A 16,013-nucleotide genomic window follows, 5' to 3' on the forward strand; every position below is an offset into this window, starting at 1 on the left:
TCACCTGTGTTACTGGTGCAGGTTTAAACTCAAACTGTGTCTCTTGCTTTGGTTTTGAGTTGTTCCTGTAAAACAAACAATATACAAGTCAAGCAGCAGTTTCAGCTGGACGTCTGAACCATTCAACCACAACATATCAACGAAGAACAGACTGACATTTTCTGAATCATAACACAAAGTGTTAATTTATAGAAAATTCGGAATGTTTTCTATGTGTAGTAAACATTTAGGTCACTTTAAATTCGCTGCAGATATATAGTACTTTTGGTTTCCTTAGACAGATGATGCAGTAGCAAAATGAATTCATCTTCACACACAGGTTTCATGGATATCAAAAAGACCCCCCCCCTCTCCCCAACAGTAGACTCTAATGTGCATTGTTAAGTTACAATTGCTGTTATAGAAAAAATCCTATAATTATACTATTTCATTCAATTACACTAAAATTACAAAATGTCAACATACTTCCTCTAATCAAAACAACCCGATAACAAAGGCCAATAAAGAATAATTCAAAAGATCCATCTACTGTTAAAAGCAAAAGTCCCTGTTGCATGGCAACAGTCCTTCTAGTGAAGAAGGTAACAATTACATTCCTACTTTGTAGGCTAACAGAGGAGGGTTTAAAAAAAAGAAATCACGTTTAGGTGGAGTTCATCTGGTTTCAGATCTATCCTTTTTCAGGACCATCAAATAGTAATGAATACAGTGAAACGAAATCTAAAATCTCTGGAGTTGGCAATGGCGTCCAGATGTATACCGGCAGTAGGGATATAAGCACTGCAGGAAACCCCAAGGTAAGGGAAAAGTTCTCTTAATGTGAGAATGATGCATGAGGTAAATGCCTTGCTTTGATGATCTAGATATTTCAAACAAAAGACAGATGTATTAAATCACATGTTCATGATAACAAGGGATATGGACAACAATAGAGCTACGATCAGCCCACAACACGCGATGAGGGACCAATCACAGAGATTAAGACCTTAGTGGAGGAAGGGAGTTTGGAAGGGTGGATCACACCCCAAGAAGCTAAATCTTTGGTAACAAACAGACCGGTCATGCCTGGGTTTTACTGTTTGCCAAAAATCCACAAACCTGCTCGGCCCCCTCCAGGACGCCAGATTATTTCGGGTATTGGCTCCTTACTGGAACCCTTGTCCACCTTTGTGGATTTCTTCCTGAGGCCTCTTGTAAAAGAAATGCCCACATATCTGCAAGATACGGCTGACGTCCTAAAACTCTTACCGGAGGTGGAATTCGACGCCGGGACTGACCTTTTGATAAGTTTCGACGTTGAGTCCCTGTATACCTGCATACCGCAGGAAGAAACTCTGGAGGCCATTAGATCTCTTCTTGCCACACGTGATCTACAGAGTATCACTCCAGTGAATTTCATCATGGAGTGTGCCAGATTGGCAATGATGGAGAACTACTTCAAATTCGAAGATCAGATCTATCTCCAAACCTCAGGAAGATCTATGGGGAGTATTTTTGCCCCCAGCCTCGCTAACCTTTATGTTCACTTGTTTGAACAGAATCATGTTCTCAACCATAGCAACCCCTACTTCCATCAGGTGGTGCTATGGAAGAGATACATAGATGACATTCTTTTGGTTTGGCGAGGTACACCATCAGAGGTGAAATCATTTCATGATTGGCTGAACAATCAAAACCAATATCTCAAATTCACTGTTGAGTTTAGCCGGATTGAATTGCCATTCCTGGATATTCTTATTTTTCCCCAAAGATGGCAAACTTGAATGCAAACTCTATAAAAAACCAATGTTCAGGAATTCCCTGTTGGCTTTTAATAGCCATCACCCCCGGGCTTTACGGGAGAATCTCCCAGTAGGACAGTTTATGAGAATTCGCAGAAACTGTTCTTCCAAATCTCTTTTTGACAAACATGCCCGTATTCTGTCTTAACAACTACAAGAACGGCAGTATCCACGCTATTTGGTAAGAAAAGCCTGGAAAGGGGCCTCCAACAATAACAGGGAGGCACTTTTGGATAAAAGACCTGAAAAGGCGCCCTTGGATAGGCTGACTTTTGTCAGCACATTCAGTGTCCTCTCTAACAGGATTCAAAAGACAGTGCGAAAACATTGGGATATTTTGAACATAGCCCAAACCAACATTCCTCCACCCGTGTTTTCTTTCAAGAAGGCCCGTAGTTTACGGGCTAGTCTGGTCCTTACTAGACCTAGACCAAAAGTGACAGAAACACAAAATACATTGTGGCACATTCCACCAGTACGTGGCCATTTCCCATGTGGCTCTTGTAGCGCATGCCCTCAGACATACAAAGCGGACCAAGTGGACATAGTTACAGGAAATCCATGGTTACTCCGGAAACATACTAATTGCAACACCGAGGGGGTTATATACATGATCACCTGCCTGTGTTCACTCAGGTACATTGGCCACACTACACGGAAAATTAAGGTTCGTATTAGCGAACATAAAGCACCATCCGGTGTCAAACAGTCCACCTGTCTCACTAATCATTTCTTGTCAATGAAACATCAAGCAGAAGATTTGAAGTGGGTGATCTTGGAACATCCTTAAATCCCACCACACATCAGTGATAAATCTAAGTTTTTATTCATTAAGGAGCAAAAATGGATTTTCAAGTTCCGTAGTGACAGCAGAGGATTGAATGATTCCATTCCGTGGATTTCTATCTAAGCATCCCGCTATATACCCACATCCTTCAAGACAGCCCCCCCCCTTTTTTATCTCTAGTTGTGAAGGGATAGGAATATTTCAGCTATATCACCCTCTAAAGTCACCTGCCTGTATACATTTGTCTAAAATCCCTTTATCATATTTTGACGAGTTCAAGTGGTGTTTAATGCATTCTCCCACGTTGACTTTTTGCACTGAATGTACCATCAGGGACACTCTCTTTCATATATCATTCACCATTCATTTATGTGTTAACACAAAACACTATCTGACCTGCCTGTATGGATATAAATAGTCCAGTTCATAACATCACATGTATGACTATGTTGCCCTACACTACAGAGACTTGATATTGGGAACACATAATAGGTCTTTGGTCTCTTGAAGAAAGTTTTCTGGTTTCTGGTTTTTGTTAATTTAATACATTGCGATTGCGCGGCAGAGACGCGTTTCGCTGTTTCTATGATGCACGATGGCTGTATTTAATTGAACTGTCATCATCTTTCTTTACCCCTTCGCCGTATTCATGTCGATCTCAATAGTTGACCTTTACATGCTTCACTAACTGCCAGCCATTCTTCTTTTTTTCTGACAACAGCGGGATTTACCAGCTTTTCATTCGGAAAGGCTTATCCATTAGTACTGCTGCGCAAGGGATAAGCAGGTCCGCCGTTTACATGACGCTGGACGCTTTATCTTGTGCGCATGCGTCGAGTGTTAGCGCACGCTTTCAGTGGAGTTCTTAACAACGTGCAAGCCTTCTAAACGAGTCACAATTATGATTTGGCTATACACATGCGCAATGATACAAGCGCCTCGGAATCACCAATTAGCCCTGATTTTGGCGGGTGAAACGGAGCCAAACAAGCCAATTATTCAATCGACTCCAGTATAAAAAGGAGGAGCCCGGTCCAGTCGGTACCTCCACTTCCTCTCGGATGACTGAGAGAGGTACCGACGGACAAGTAAGGTCTCCTCCTTCTGGTATTTAGATTAGCCCTTAAACAAACCTTTATAAAAACAACTATCTAGGTTTAGTTTATGACAATGGAACAGCTTGGTTTCTGATTTAATCTAAACCTGTGATAGATTTGGGACTGTAGTAAATAGTTCCCTTCATATTGCCAGGAGTATGTGCTTTCCTCTTTCCTTTGCTAATACCTGTGTGGTTGTGACCATGGTTTATACTGATTCTGTCCACACTAAGAATGTTAGAGATTGGATGTAATAGCTACTAGCTGGGGCATATAACTATGGTATTTATGCCTCCTTCTTCCTTTTTGCACCTTAGAGCGGGGCCTCATATTCCCGAGCGGTTGCCGGGTGAGGTGAGGTCATCTCCCACGCAAAGCGCGGTGAGTATTCACAGATAGGTTATTTCTTCTGTGAAAGAGTGAGTATACTCAAGAATAAGCTGAGTACAATATACTTATGCTATTTTGTTGTCTGTACAGTCTCTTTGTGAATATATGGATATACATGTAAATATGTGTCTGTTTTTATATGTGTTTTTTTCAACAGGATTAAGACACAATTTACATCTTCCTTGTGAACATTGGGGCTCGAAGGTCCTGGTAGATATAAGTATCTCTATATAATATAACACCAAAAATATTTCTGTTATTCTTTTTGTTACTATTTTGCACTTTCACGTTTTCTATGTTGCAGTAGTTTATTATCTAGGTCCTGACGAAAGCCAGATAGACTTCCAATTTGGCTGAAACATGTTGACCGTCCTGCACAGCGTCATAGTGTAGTTATATATTTAGGCTACCCGGCGTGATTTTAACCTTGACACTTAGACAATTTTCATTAAACATATTTTTTTGTCTGAGTCGTTAATTTTAATTTTTCCTTCACCACAGCACTGCACTACACACCCTTAGCACTACCCTCTGAGTAACATTCTGGCTAGAGTTTCTACTCCACATCCATATCCGCACCATCATTTGATGGCTTGGGCGGCTGGTTGGATGGATTAACAAATATCCCATATGATGAGACTCAGCCAGAAGGGTGGGCTGATGGGAATATCTCAGCCAGTTGTAACTCATTCACTGTTTGCATGAGTCCTGTTTTCTCAGTTACTAGTACAGCAACACATAGAGGACCGGTCATTTCTATATATTTAGGTTTATGTTGTAGGGAAATGAAATGACAGGTCATTAAATATATTCCCTCGACCCCCTTAAAATTCTTTTTATTGGCAACAATAGAGCTACTGCATACTCTTTGAATGTCAAAACTGCTTGAAAGAAAACTGACTCCTTTAATGGGTGATTTAGTAATACCAATGTTAAGAGGGCATAGTAGCAGGTCATTTGTCTTTGATAGCAGTGGTAATAGATAAAGAATAATCTAAAAAAACTGTCATTCAAAAGACCATCAACTTCAAACTGGAGGACAGGGGTGATGCCAAGTAGGCGACATATGATATGCCTTTAATATTGCCTGCAATGCTTGGTAGTCAACCAATCATACATTTAGGGAGCATGGCCAAATCAGGCTATACAGTCTGGGGAAATAACAATTGTTTATGTGACATTAGCTAGGTGAACAGTTCCAGATTGGGAACTAAAAGCAGCGTTCGCAAATGCACTGAAAACAGCCTTGCTCCTTTCATCTTTTTCCATCAATCCTTTGCATTTATCCCTCTTTCAACTCTCTTTGCTCTCATTCTGCTCATGCCCCCAATGTGACTGCTTCAACAAACCCCAGGGACAGTGACAGAGGCACCAGCTGTGGCATTAGTCCTTCTAAAAGCCACGTATGGCTCCAGATCCTCTTGCTTCCTTGCTAGATAATAACTGATGAGATAAATGGGCAGTACAACCCTGTAGCAAAATGGTAAGTGGTATGAAAGTTCAGAATTTCCTTTAAAAAAAAAAAAAAAAAATATATATATATATATATATATATATATATATATATATAAATATATACAGATGGAGACACCACATCCGACGCATGCTTAATCCATTTATTCAGTCAGCCGCAGCACACGAGGTAATGCCTTCACAGTGAATTTGTTGCCATATCGATAAACAGGTTTCAGGAAAGTTCCTTGCTCACTGGCATGGTGCGAGTGAAAAGCAAAAACAGCGGCAGTTTCTGCGCACTTGATTGTTCCTCAAAGTCCCGCCCCCATGGGCATGAATGTGTAAAGCGCTGTGGTAGTTGTAGTGCAGGGTAAGTATTTGATTGCCTAAAGGTGACGCGGTCTTTGTTAAATCACCTCTCAACTTCATCGGGCCACTGTATCCAGCATATCAAGTCTGCTGCTTATTTTCCGCTAAACTGAACAGGCACGTTGTTCCTTCTTGTGCCTCCTACTGGAAGCACAAACCTGCATGTCTGCAGGGTGGTAGTCTCCGTGGCCAGAGCAGGCCACATAATATCCAGAAGAAAGCTGCTCACACAGATGGACACCACACCCGACATATGCTTAATCCATTTATTCAGTCAGCCGCAGCACACGAGGTAATTTCTTCACAGTGAATTTGTGGCTATAACGCCAAACATGTTTCGGAAAATATATATATATATATATATATATATATATATATATATATTTATATATGGTAAATAGGGATGAAGCACCTTAATATTTGTGTCCACACTAATTTAGTAGGCTGAAGTGAGGGTGGTCTGTCACGTCCTGCAGCAGAAGCAGAAATGCAGCATGTGCATATGAATCAAATATTTGTGCTTACAGAGTACCTGTACTCCGAATTTAGAGATGTCCACCAGCCCAAGTCGATATTTTTAGTTTAGTTTGATGGACAAACTAAACTTGTTTTTGGTTTAAAAAAAAAAAAAAAAAAATCAAGAAGCGGGATTTTGTTTTTTAATTAACAAAAACGAATAACCCCCACACCGTCAGAGATTTCTCCAATGGTGCGGGGGAGGTCGTTGAAACATTTTTTATTGACCCTTACCACTGGGTTTTCACAGCAGTAAGATGAGGAAAACTGGCCATTCAACAGCCCACCCTAAATCATGTGGAAGGTTGAATGGCCAAACCTCCAACAGACTATCAGTGGGCTGTCAGAGGAGCAAGTCAGTAACTGAGGCGTAACATCACTGACACTCTTTAGGGGCACCCAACTGTAAATCAGTCTGGCGTACCTTCCCTTAGAAGCAGAGTTATGGACTCCCTTCTACGCCAAACTGTAAATCCGCCCCGAAGTTAACAAATGGAAGCAACTTTAACGAAATTTCTCAAGAACAAGGGGGAACTAGGTAAGTACATGTATACATTAGAAACACAACAGGTAAGGGAATGTTTGTAGAAAGTATTCAAAAGAGAAGTAAGAGTAAGAAAATCAAGGTGTCTCTGGGATAGTTAGGAATGGAAAAGAGTGCTTTAACACTACAATAATTCCAAGTGAACAACATGGAACATGCATAAGGACTCCTAAAAGCATCACAGAAAATATCCATTAGCGTCCCAACTCAATGGATCTGGCACTTATATTAATTTTATGTTGAACCAATCATCTCAGGTTCTGGTATTAGTAAATATGAAATGTTTCTTTACAGAGAGTCTATACTCCAACATAACAATATCAATCATCAGTACTTGCCTTGAAGTCTGTATCCTATTGTGCCATTTGCAACGGTTAAATGTATTGGGCAATTGTCTTCTGCAATTGATCTTAGGTTGTAGCCATAAAACCCCCACTACTTTTTGTAACTGCAAACACTGCTAAAACATTGTGCTGAATAGTCCCCAAAGATCATGTGGCATATCACTAGCAGGTGTCCTAGCCCAACATTATCATGTTCGTACTTGACAATCTTACAGTATATACATTCATAGAAATGCCGCAACACATTTCATGGATCCTGTAACTGTTTTGAAGTCACCATATTAAATATTTAACGACTGACTCAACTTCATTCTTAAAGTTGGACATCATGTTCTTAACATACCTGGATTTACAAAATCCTTAAGGATCCACAGGTCGGTTTTTCTTTCTCTATGCCTCTTGCAAGCCATCTCCCATTTTTAATGGACATGGTCCTACCTGCCTTTAGCCACCATATTACCCAATGTTCAACGTGTGCCACTAAAAATACTTAGTTTTCTTTGATATCAATCATACTGACAACTTAGAAACTGCCAGAGCTCAAAGCTGGACTGACAGAGAACAACTCGGAGCAAGGAAGTTTACCAGATATCTTTTCAAGACACAAAAAAGGAACAATAGCAAATCTCTCTATAATTCTACTTCAAAGAGAGATCAGCACAATAACACCTGAACTTTCAGAAATGCATTTATAGTATGGTTATTTAAACAGTGAAACTTAGTTATGCACCATCCATTTCACAACAAAACACCAGCTGCATAATGCACAAATAAGAAATGTAATCTTAAAGATTACAATTGGAGTTGCTTAATGAGTACAGTGTGTGTAGGTGAGTGTGTGTTAACCTTCACACTTTTTTTGTTCTTTAACTTATCTTGAACAAGGACTAAGGTTCAGAACATTAGCTTTCGGTAAGTGAATTGACCAAATTTAAATATTAAATTATGATTACGCTGTCAAATTTTCTAGGCTTTAGAATTATGTTAGCGTTGAGTAAACAATTTCAAAATAGTTTACAAATCTTATTGGATTATTACGCAATAAAGGCACATTAACTTACCTCGTCTCCTGTGGTGTCTGTTGAGGGGTATGCGTGGTTGTTATTGTAGCAATTTTCTCTGCATTTGTCAACAAAGAAGCATTGGAAGATTCTGTAAACACATTTTATAGTTAAGCAATGATTGTCAAAACATTCTAAACAATTAGAAAATAAGACTATTTTATTCAAGGAAAACATGCGCTAGAAGTGATTTATAAGACGTAGGTTAGTCAGAAATGAAATAGGAAGTAATGGTTGAAATAAAGGCAGCAGTGCAGTCAGTTCAATAGTTACTCAGAGAGAGAATCCATGAAAACATGATTTCAGAGATTCTATGTCCGGGAGTTCCTCTTGAGCACAATGTGTACGGTTGAATGTTAACTAGCTATACAGTGCACCATGTTTGTCCCTAGACTTTGTTAGCATGGCACACAAGCCTTAGTATGGGTGCAGTTGCTTATTAAATCAGAGGAAACATTTCGTAAGACCAAAGTACACAGGTTTAGACGTGGAAAAGGTTCATGGATATAGCTGCCATGAAGAATGCCCAAGATAAATGCTATTAACTTATGATGGAAAACACACATGCAGTAAAATATGAATGACGCACCACTTCATAGTCATAAGCGCTAGTCAACTCAATTCTAAAATATTCTTTAGAAGGGGCATATAAACAACTTCCTTATTCCATAAAATGTATACTACAAACCAATGAATTCAAGGCTGTAAAAGTTTGGAGATTAGCCAATTTCAGGAGCAGAAGAAACAAGGACCTGTGCTAAAATCTTTAAAATTATTTCTAGCCTTTGTTTACCCATCTCCATGTCAGGTCACTCCATTTAGGAAGATGCAAAAATACAAACTAATGTGATGCAAACCTCACTTCTTCATCTCCTCCCCCAATACTAATTTCTTAGTGCCAATGAAAACATCTTTATCCCACTTCACTTTCAGACTTAAATTCTTCCTACTCACACTTAATTATAACTCCTTTTGTGATATTGGTATCAACCTATTTATTTTTTACTGAAATTTGCTATATACAAATCTGCTGTCACCCTACAATATGAAGTATGAAAAAAGATAGTTTGCAAAAGAGCAATACAATTATGTTAATTGCAGTAAGGGCATACAAGATGCCATTGCTCTTAACAAAAATAAAAAAAACACCCTTGCAAAAGAAAAGTACAGAAAACACAAAAGGTAAGCAGACAGAGAGGGAAAGATAGGAAGGTCAGATAAAGAAGCCTTTTCAACAACACTCATTTATATACACTTGTCTCCGGGGGTGGGTAAAAGCTCTGATCAAGTATCTAGACCTCCACATTCAAGCTTCTCGATGTCTTCCAAAGGCTCTAAATATTCGTTTTGCCATCACAGTCATAATTTTCATGATATAAATCTTGAAATGTTAAAAGAGCTGTGTTCATCAAATCCTAGCATAATTATTTTTGAACCCATTGATCGGATTTGAAACTTAGAGCAAACGCGATTTCCCTTCAAAAGATTCCATCCTTGAAAAATAATACATTAAATGAGGCGCTTTCGCTGAACCAAAGCCCAATATGAACTATCTTCTTTAAGGTGAGGTTAACTCGAATATACTATGTGCAAATTGTTTGCTGAACAAAAGACAATCCTTGGTCACGGTATACATGAAATTCATTGAGAACACCTCCTCTCAAAATATTGAAGTTAGGGATTCTACCATTTCCAAAGACAACTTCTTCAAAGTATTGCAAAGCAAGCTCGTAATTGTTGGAATGCAAAGCAATGTTCAAATAAGATCTGGGAAACCTCTCCCCTCAACATTTATATTAGGATTTCCTCCAACCTCTTTAGTTCCTCAAATCACATTAAAGTTAATGATATCTGTAATTTATGGTTAAACTGTCAAATATGTAACGTTTACAAAATTACACTTACCCACCAATACAAAGTTAAAAAGGAGACTCTTAAAATCATTAGTACCTAATATCAAAGCCCCCCAACTAGATTGTTATTTCCAAGTACTTAATGCTTTCTGAAGGCCATTTAATCTCAGGAAGTTGAACATGACCTATATGATAAGTTCTGAACAAAGACAGAGCCCCAGTCCTCAATTAAAATAGTGTATACCTGACAACCATCTCTAGAGATCAATCACTTATTGGACAAGTGTTATATCATCTGGGTTCAAGAGTAACGATAAGTTATCAGTGTGTACCAACACGTACAGACAATACCCCTTCCTAGTTGACGGTCAATATTTGCATCTCAAACTAAGTAATTAAAGATTGGCTCGAGAACTAGGTCAAAGAGAATAGGGGACAAAGAAACTCCTTGATGTGTCCCTCTCTTAATGGCAAGGCAAGCCAAACTCATGCCATTAATTGATGCCAAACAAACAAGATGATGGACGGAATGTTGCACAATGGCAAAACATTCACCCCCAGTCACAGATCTGGGTTCAATCCATCGTTATTTTTCTCACCAAGTCAACTCAGTTCAGACATGGCCATATGCAAATTAGTCTTGACCCTGTGCCTCATGGGAACAGTCCAGCCCGAACTGCCAAGCCAAAGCATTAATAAACAAGGTAATAATAATAAGAAGGAACAAAATAGCTGGGAAACTGAAGTACTTCAGCATTTTACTAAATATCTCCCACCTGATCCGATCACAAGGTTAAAACGCACAAACTCTTTGCCAGGTTAGGAAATTAAAGATGTACATAAATTGTCTTTACACTGGGATCCTAATATTTCACTATACACATTACATAACAGTGGAGGTACAACCACATGTTTCCCCCTAACGTGTGAGCAAGTGTCCGCTCACTGGGTCTTGGAGATGCGCAGAGATAGGCAGGAAGCACACAAAGGATTATTTATTTAGAATATCTTTCAATTCACATTCAGTGAAAAACATGTTTCAAACACATGGGGTCAATAACATGTAAACAGCTCACCGAGGCGTTATTATGAGAACAAAACAGCCGTTGCAGTGGTGGTTCTCACGAAAATAAAAACCCTGTCTCTTTAACTGTGCATCTGTATGTGCAATTATTCTCCAACACTAGGATGAGAGGATTAAAATGTGTTTCCATGTAGGAAAAGCTGCTGCTCTGGCCCCAGTACAGCTGTCTCCACAGTAATGAGAATCCTCAAAGGATTTCAGTTTGCGTACAAAGGATTGTGGGTATGCAAATTATCTGCTCCGACTCAGTGTTCACTGATGCTCTTGTTCGCTTGCTTTCCCCAAAGTTTTCTAATACCAGTGATGAGCCCTCACAAGAAATAAATCCTACATAGTGTACATATCTTTTAAAATAATGCAAGTGCAAAAGAAGAATCAAGTCCATAACTGCACATTCTTCTACAACCAAACTAAAGAGACAGTCTCACGATATCAAAGGAATTATTTGAAAGTAAATTAGCACAAATAAAATGCTTGACGGAGTACATAATCTTTCAGATGATTATTTTGTTCAGAGTAATTCTAAGAGTTTGACTCAGTCTGTCAGGATGGTCACACAAGACGCTGATAAAAACACAAATGACAACTTGAAGAAATGGAATTAAATGAAGGACCAACACCCACTGCCATCTCTACATTGGCCTTCTGAGCAAAGATAATCCAGGGTTCTTACCAGAATCTATAGCAACTATAAAAAACTCTTCAAGAATTGAATTTTTAAGTAGTCATTTAATTATGGTGAACCATCCTTGCAGATGTGCATTAAACAAAGCCAGAGCAATAGGAGCTAGCAGTAAAAACTTCTCAGCACTGGTTTCTATCCATGACAGCAATGCTAGCACTGTGGACATTGGTGTCTTAAGTTAAGAGCTCACATCTGATGCAAACATGCAATATAATATTTCCTATGGAATGCATCCATAGCTGTATACAAAGATTGTAGATGAATACATTAAGGGAAAAGGTGGTTTGAGGTGTGCTTCTTTTGTAACCCATTGCAGTTATTACAGATAATATGATGGCTTTCATGGCTTGGAAGCCATCTTTGGCACAATAGCTACCTCTTATTGTTTTTTTAGTTAGATTCTTATTTTTTGGAAAGAGGGAAACCCCAAGCAATATGCCATTTACTTGATACTTCCAATCAGGCCCTTCTAATCTATGTGGGTCTTTTCATTAATAGGATTTGGCTATTGTGATGTCGGGCAAATCGGATTATTTCAGGTATGGCAGTACCATTCCATGCCTAATTATTCTTGCTGACTGCTCTTGAATTCAGGAAGATTATCTTGAAGTTTACAATTGAATGAAGGAAGAAAATCAGGGTCCATGGTACAATAAGTCAAGTGCAAAAATCAGTTGACGGTCCCACCAGATCAGGGTGGAAGCCTGCCCCTAGAAAAATTAAACTAAGCCACATTGCCAGAAGACCCAAACCTTCCTGGCACATGCTGAAGAAAGGCAGAAAATAATCAGGGCAGAAATCACAATAACTGGTCTCACTGGTAGGAGCCATAGTAAGTATATCCTATGTCGTTGGTTGGTCTACCCATGGCGAAAGGTATTTGGGAGGAGCTTGTTCTTTGTGGTTTGGATGGAAGACAGAAGATATGACATTCACTGATGCGCTGCATTTCCTTCCACTCTTTAGGCTTAAATACAATAAAGAGTTTTCCATTGCAGCAAGCTTTCACTCACCCACAGAGAAGAAATGACGTCTCTTGCAAATCAATTGTAGGTCTTGACTAGGGTGCCTGACAATATCTATTTACATGAAAGTGACACTACAATGCATCTCACTCATTTTGTGGCAAAATATGGTATGAAATGTGACAATATTCAAAGAGTGGAGATATGCAATTACCTCACAGAGAAGAGAACTCTAGCATATTGCATGTGGAAATGAACATCTTTTATGCTTCAAGTCTTTTCACAGACCTATTGACATGCTACAAACACAAAATATATGCATAGCCAGGGGAGAAAAACTCCTCCTTCACCTATCACAATGAATGACCAGGCATCACCACTCTGCTGAATAGTGCTAGCTAAAAAATAAAAAAAATCCATCGAGGAGTTGGGAAGTGAAGTGTTCAGACCAGTGTTTAATTTGTAAAAATAATAAGTAGCAGAGACAACATCAGGAGGCCACTGCATCTTGCACCACCCACCTGCCAGCTCTGCAAATAACAGCTCCAATACACCTACTAACCTTGCACCAGTGAAACATCAGGCAATTTAATTCTACCCAACGTTATAAGAATAGGTAGTAATAGAGCCTATACATTCCAATGAAAATTAATTACATTCATTAGCATTGTATGAAAAATTTGCCATAAAAAGTGTAAAACTTAACGTTAAACCGACATTTAAAATGTGCTAAATGTCAGTAGGCAGTCATTGTTATTCATGTAGGCACTAAAAAGGCCATGAAACAAGCATTTCCAGCTAGAAGGGAAGTCCATATTGCTGAAAAGTGCACAACGTGATTTAGAAGCTTGGCCCAAGAATGACATGGTTAGAGGTTGTCATAACTGCAAAATCTTTCTCTTTAACAAAATGTATTACTTTATTAAGCAACATTGTATTCCTGAATGACATGAACTTCTTATTTTCTTATGTTTCATAGAACGTTTAAATAGAATAATTTGTGTATTAAAACAATAATGATCAATTCATAGCTTAAAAGGATGGAATTACCTAAGAGGGATTTTTGTTGCTTAGTTCGTGTTTCATTGTTCTCGCAGTGAAATACGTTGAGATACATAAGGTTAATAGATGCTTAAGGCCTGTGGGTGGGAACTATGCCTATGTTTCCACAATCTAAAGATGCAAGGCTGTCAGAAGCTAACCATATGATAAAAAGTTTTATCTCCATGTTTTTCTGAGGGAATGGAGTAGCTGAACCTGCTTACTAAAGAAAGTGTCTTCCGACTGATTCATGGAGAAAGAAGCCTGGTACAATGGTTGACATGTTTTGACTTTTATATTTGCACGTTTCTAGGTTGATTTTAACCTCATCAGCACGGCGCAAATTTGTGCGCTGTGCTGAACGTTCCATTGGGCTTATGGAACCATGACAGAACGGTTCCGTCATGAGCACAGGTCAGCCGACGTTCATGACGGAACCGTTCCGTCATGAGCATCGAAGGGGTTAAGCCAGCTATTCCCTTTATCCTTGACCAAACTCCTGACAGTTGTGGCTACTTCTGCTGCTGTTCCCCTAGACTATTTGATATGACATCTTGCTAGTGCAACTTCATGCAGACTTATTTTGATTCATAAAGTCTAGTCTTACTAACTACTCTTTATGGGGGGAACTGCTACTCTAATTAAACTTTGAAGCTTTATTGTGTTTTAATTTCACTCTTTTCCATTGTATAAGAATGATTTATGGGTTCTTAGAATCTAAATTTCTGAACCTGATTTATAGGATAGGGAACGTATTCCTTTTCGAAACACACTCAAGGCAATCTTATTATTTGATGCTTTGTTCTAACCATTTCTTTTCATGAACTTTCTGTAAACGTATTTGATTAATGGGCTAACTAAATAAAGAAAGAACTTTACTAATCTCCTAATGAGCAATAAAGTTTAAAGCGACAATACAAATCTCAGCATTGACTGAACTTAAACTATTAATGAATTACAGGTTTCAGATGTCTAGCTTGTTCCTTGACTTCCAATACATTTCCAAGCTCTCTCTTCCGCGCTAAACCTAACTGATGACAACATTTTGGTCCCAGCCCACGCCAACAGTAGCATGTTCTCATAATGTTAATTTATATTAAATTATTAAACAAATGTTCTGCACATTTATAAATTAAACAAGTAGTGCCACTATGTGGTGGACTGTTATTGTGCTGAGTACCTGTAACACACCCGCTCAACTTAAGCACCAGTCCAGATTGAGCAGCAAGAGTAATACCAATAAAAGGGCTAGGTGGACAGAACCACAAGTAGAAATTGGACGTCCTTATTGAGTAAAAGTCGGTGAAGACTTCAACGCGCACAAAAAGGTGGCATAAGCTAGTGTAGGAGTTTACTATGCCGACTTGTACAAGGTGATGGAAATGGTGGGACTACATGTTATATACCCTTCCTCACATGTCATCATTCAGCATGCTCTTGTATGTTGTGAAATATATATGTCACATGTTTATTTGCATCACATGGTGAAAGGAATATGGCCCTAACATTATTGAAGATGAAAAGAACCTTAATGTTTCAAACATGGCATGGCAAACTATAAAAGTAGAAGCAAAATATAGTTGTGTACCATCAATTCAGGAACTATAATTTACCACGTTTTGAATCCACTGAACACGGGAGCAGCAATGCATTACACTTCACATTCGAATGCTGTTATTTCTTGGATATACTCAACATCAGCCCTCCGGTCTCATTTATAATGGATCAATGCTACTCTGTTCACGGTTTCTTACACGGTCCACTGTTTATTTCTACGGCTACTGGAATTTAATTGCCAGGTTCTTGCGCCTTCTCATTACAATGAAATTGCTGTCAAGCATTGCCTAGTTTGGCATATCGCATGAACGTTAGCGGTTTTAGATTGCTGCACTCCCCCCATCCTTCCCAGCCCAAATACAAAGCAGAAACTCATGCGAATTGCGAATTTTAAAGACCTGCTCTGCGACTCTATTAAGGGTGAAAAATGTGAACACTTCTGCATTAGTGCCGTAGCTAGTAAATGCAAATTGTGCAATGTAAG

At 38.9% G+C, this 16,013-nt stretch overlaps 1 protein-coding gene across 12 annotated transcripts in view; it reads right to left on the reverse strand.

Moving 5' to 3' along the window:
- Nucleotides 1-16,013, reverse strand: part of MAGI1 (membrane associated guanylate kinase, WW and PDZ domain containing 1) — a 1,125,105-nt gene that overhangs the window by 25,679 nt on the left and 1,083,413 nt on the right. For all 12 annotated transcript variants that reach the window (XM_086939094.1, XM_086939091.1, XM_086939093.1 and 9 more), the window contains 2 exons: nucleotides 8,345-8,435; nucleotides 5-65 (listed from right to left, as the gene is read on the reverse strand). In XM_086939094.1, coding sequence (XP_086795220.1) covers nucleotides 5-65; nucleotides 8,345-8,435 — 152 coding nt within the window. The remainder of the gene's footprint in view (nucleotides 1-4; nucleotides 66-8,344; nucleotides 8,436-16,013) is intronic.

The sequence above is a fragment of the Lissotriton vulgaris genome, chromosome 9 (assembly GCF_964263255.1).
Source record: "Lissotriton vulgaris chromosome 9, aLisVul1.2, whole genome shotgun sequence".
Taxonomy (NCBI): Eukaryota; Metazoa; Chordata; class Amphibia; order Caudata; family Salamandridae; genus Lissotriton; species Lissotriton vulgaris.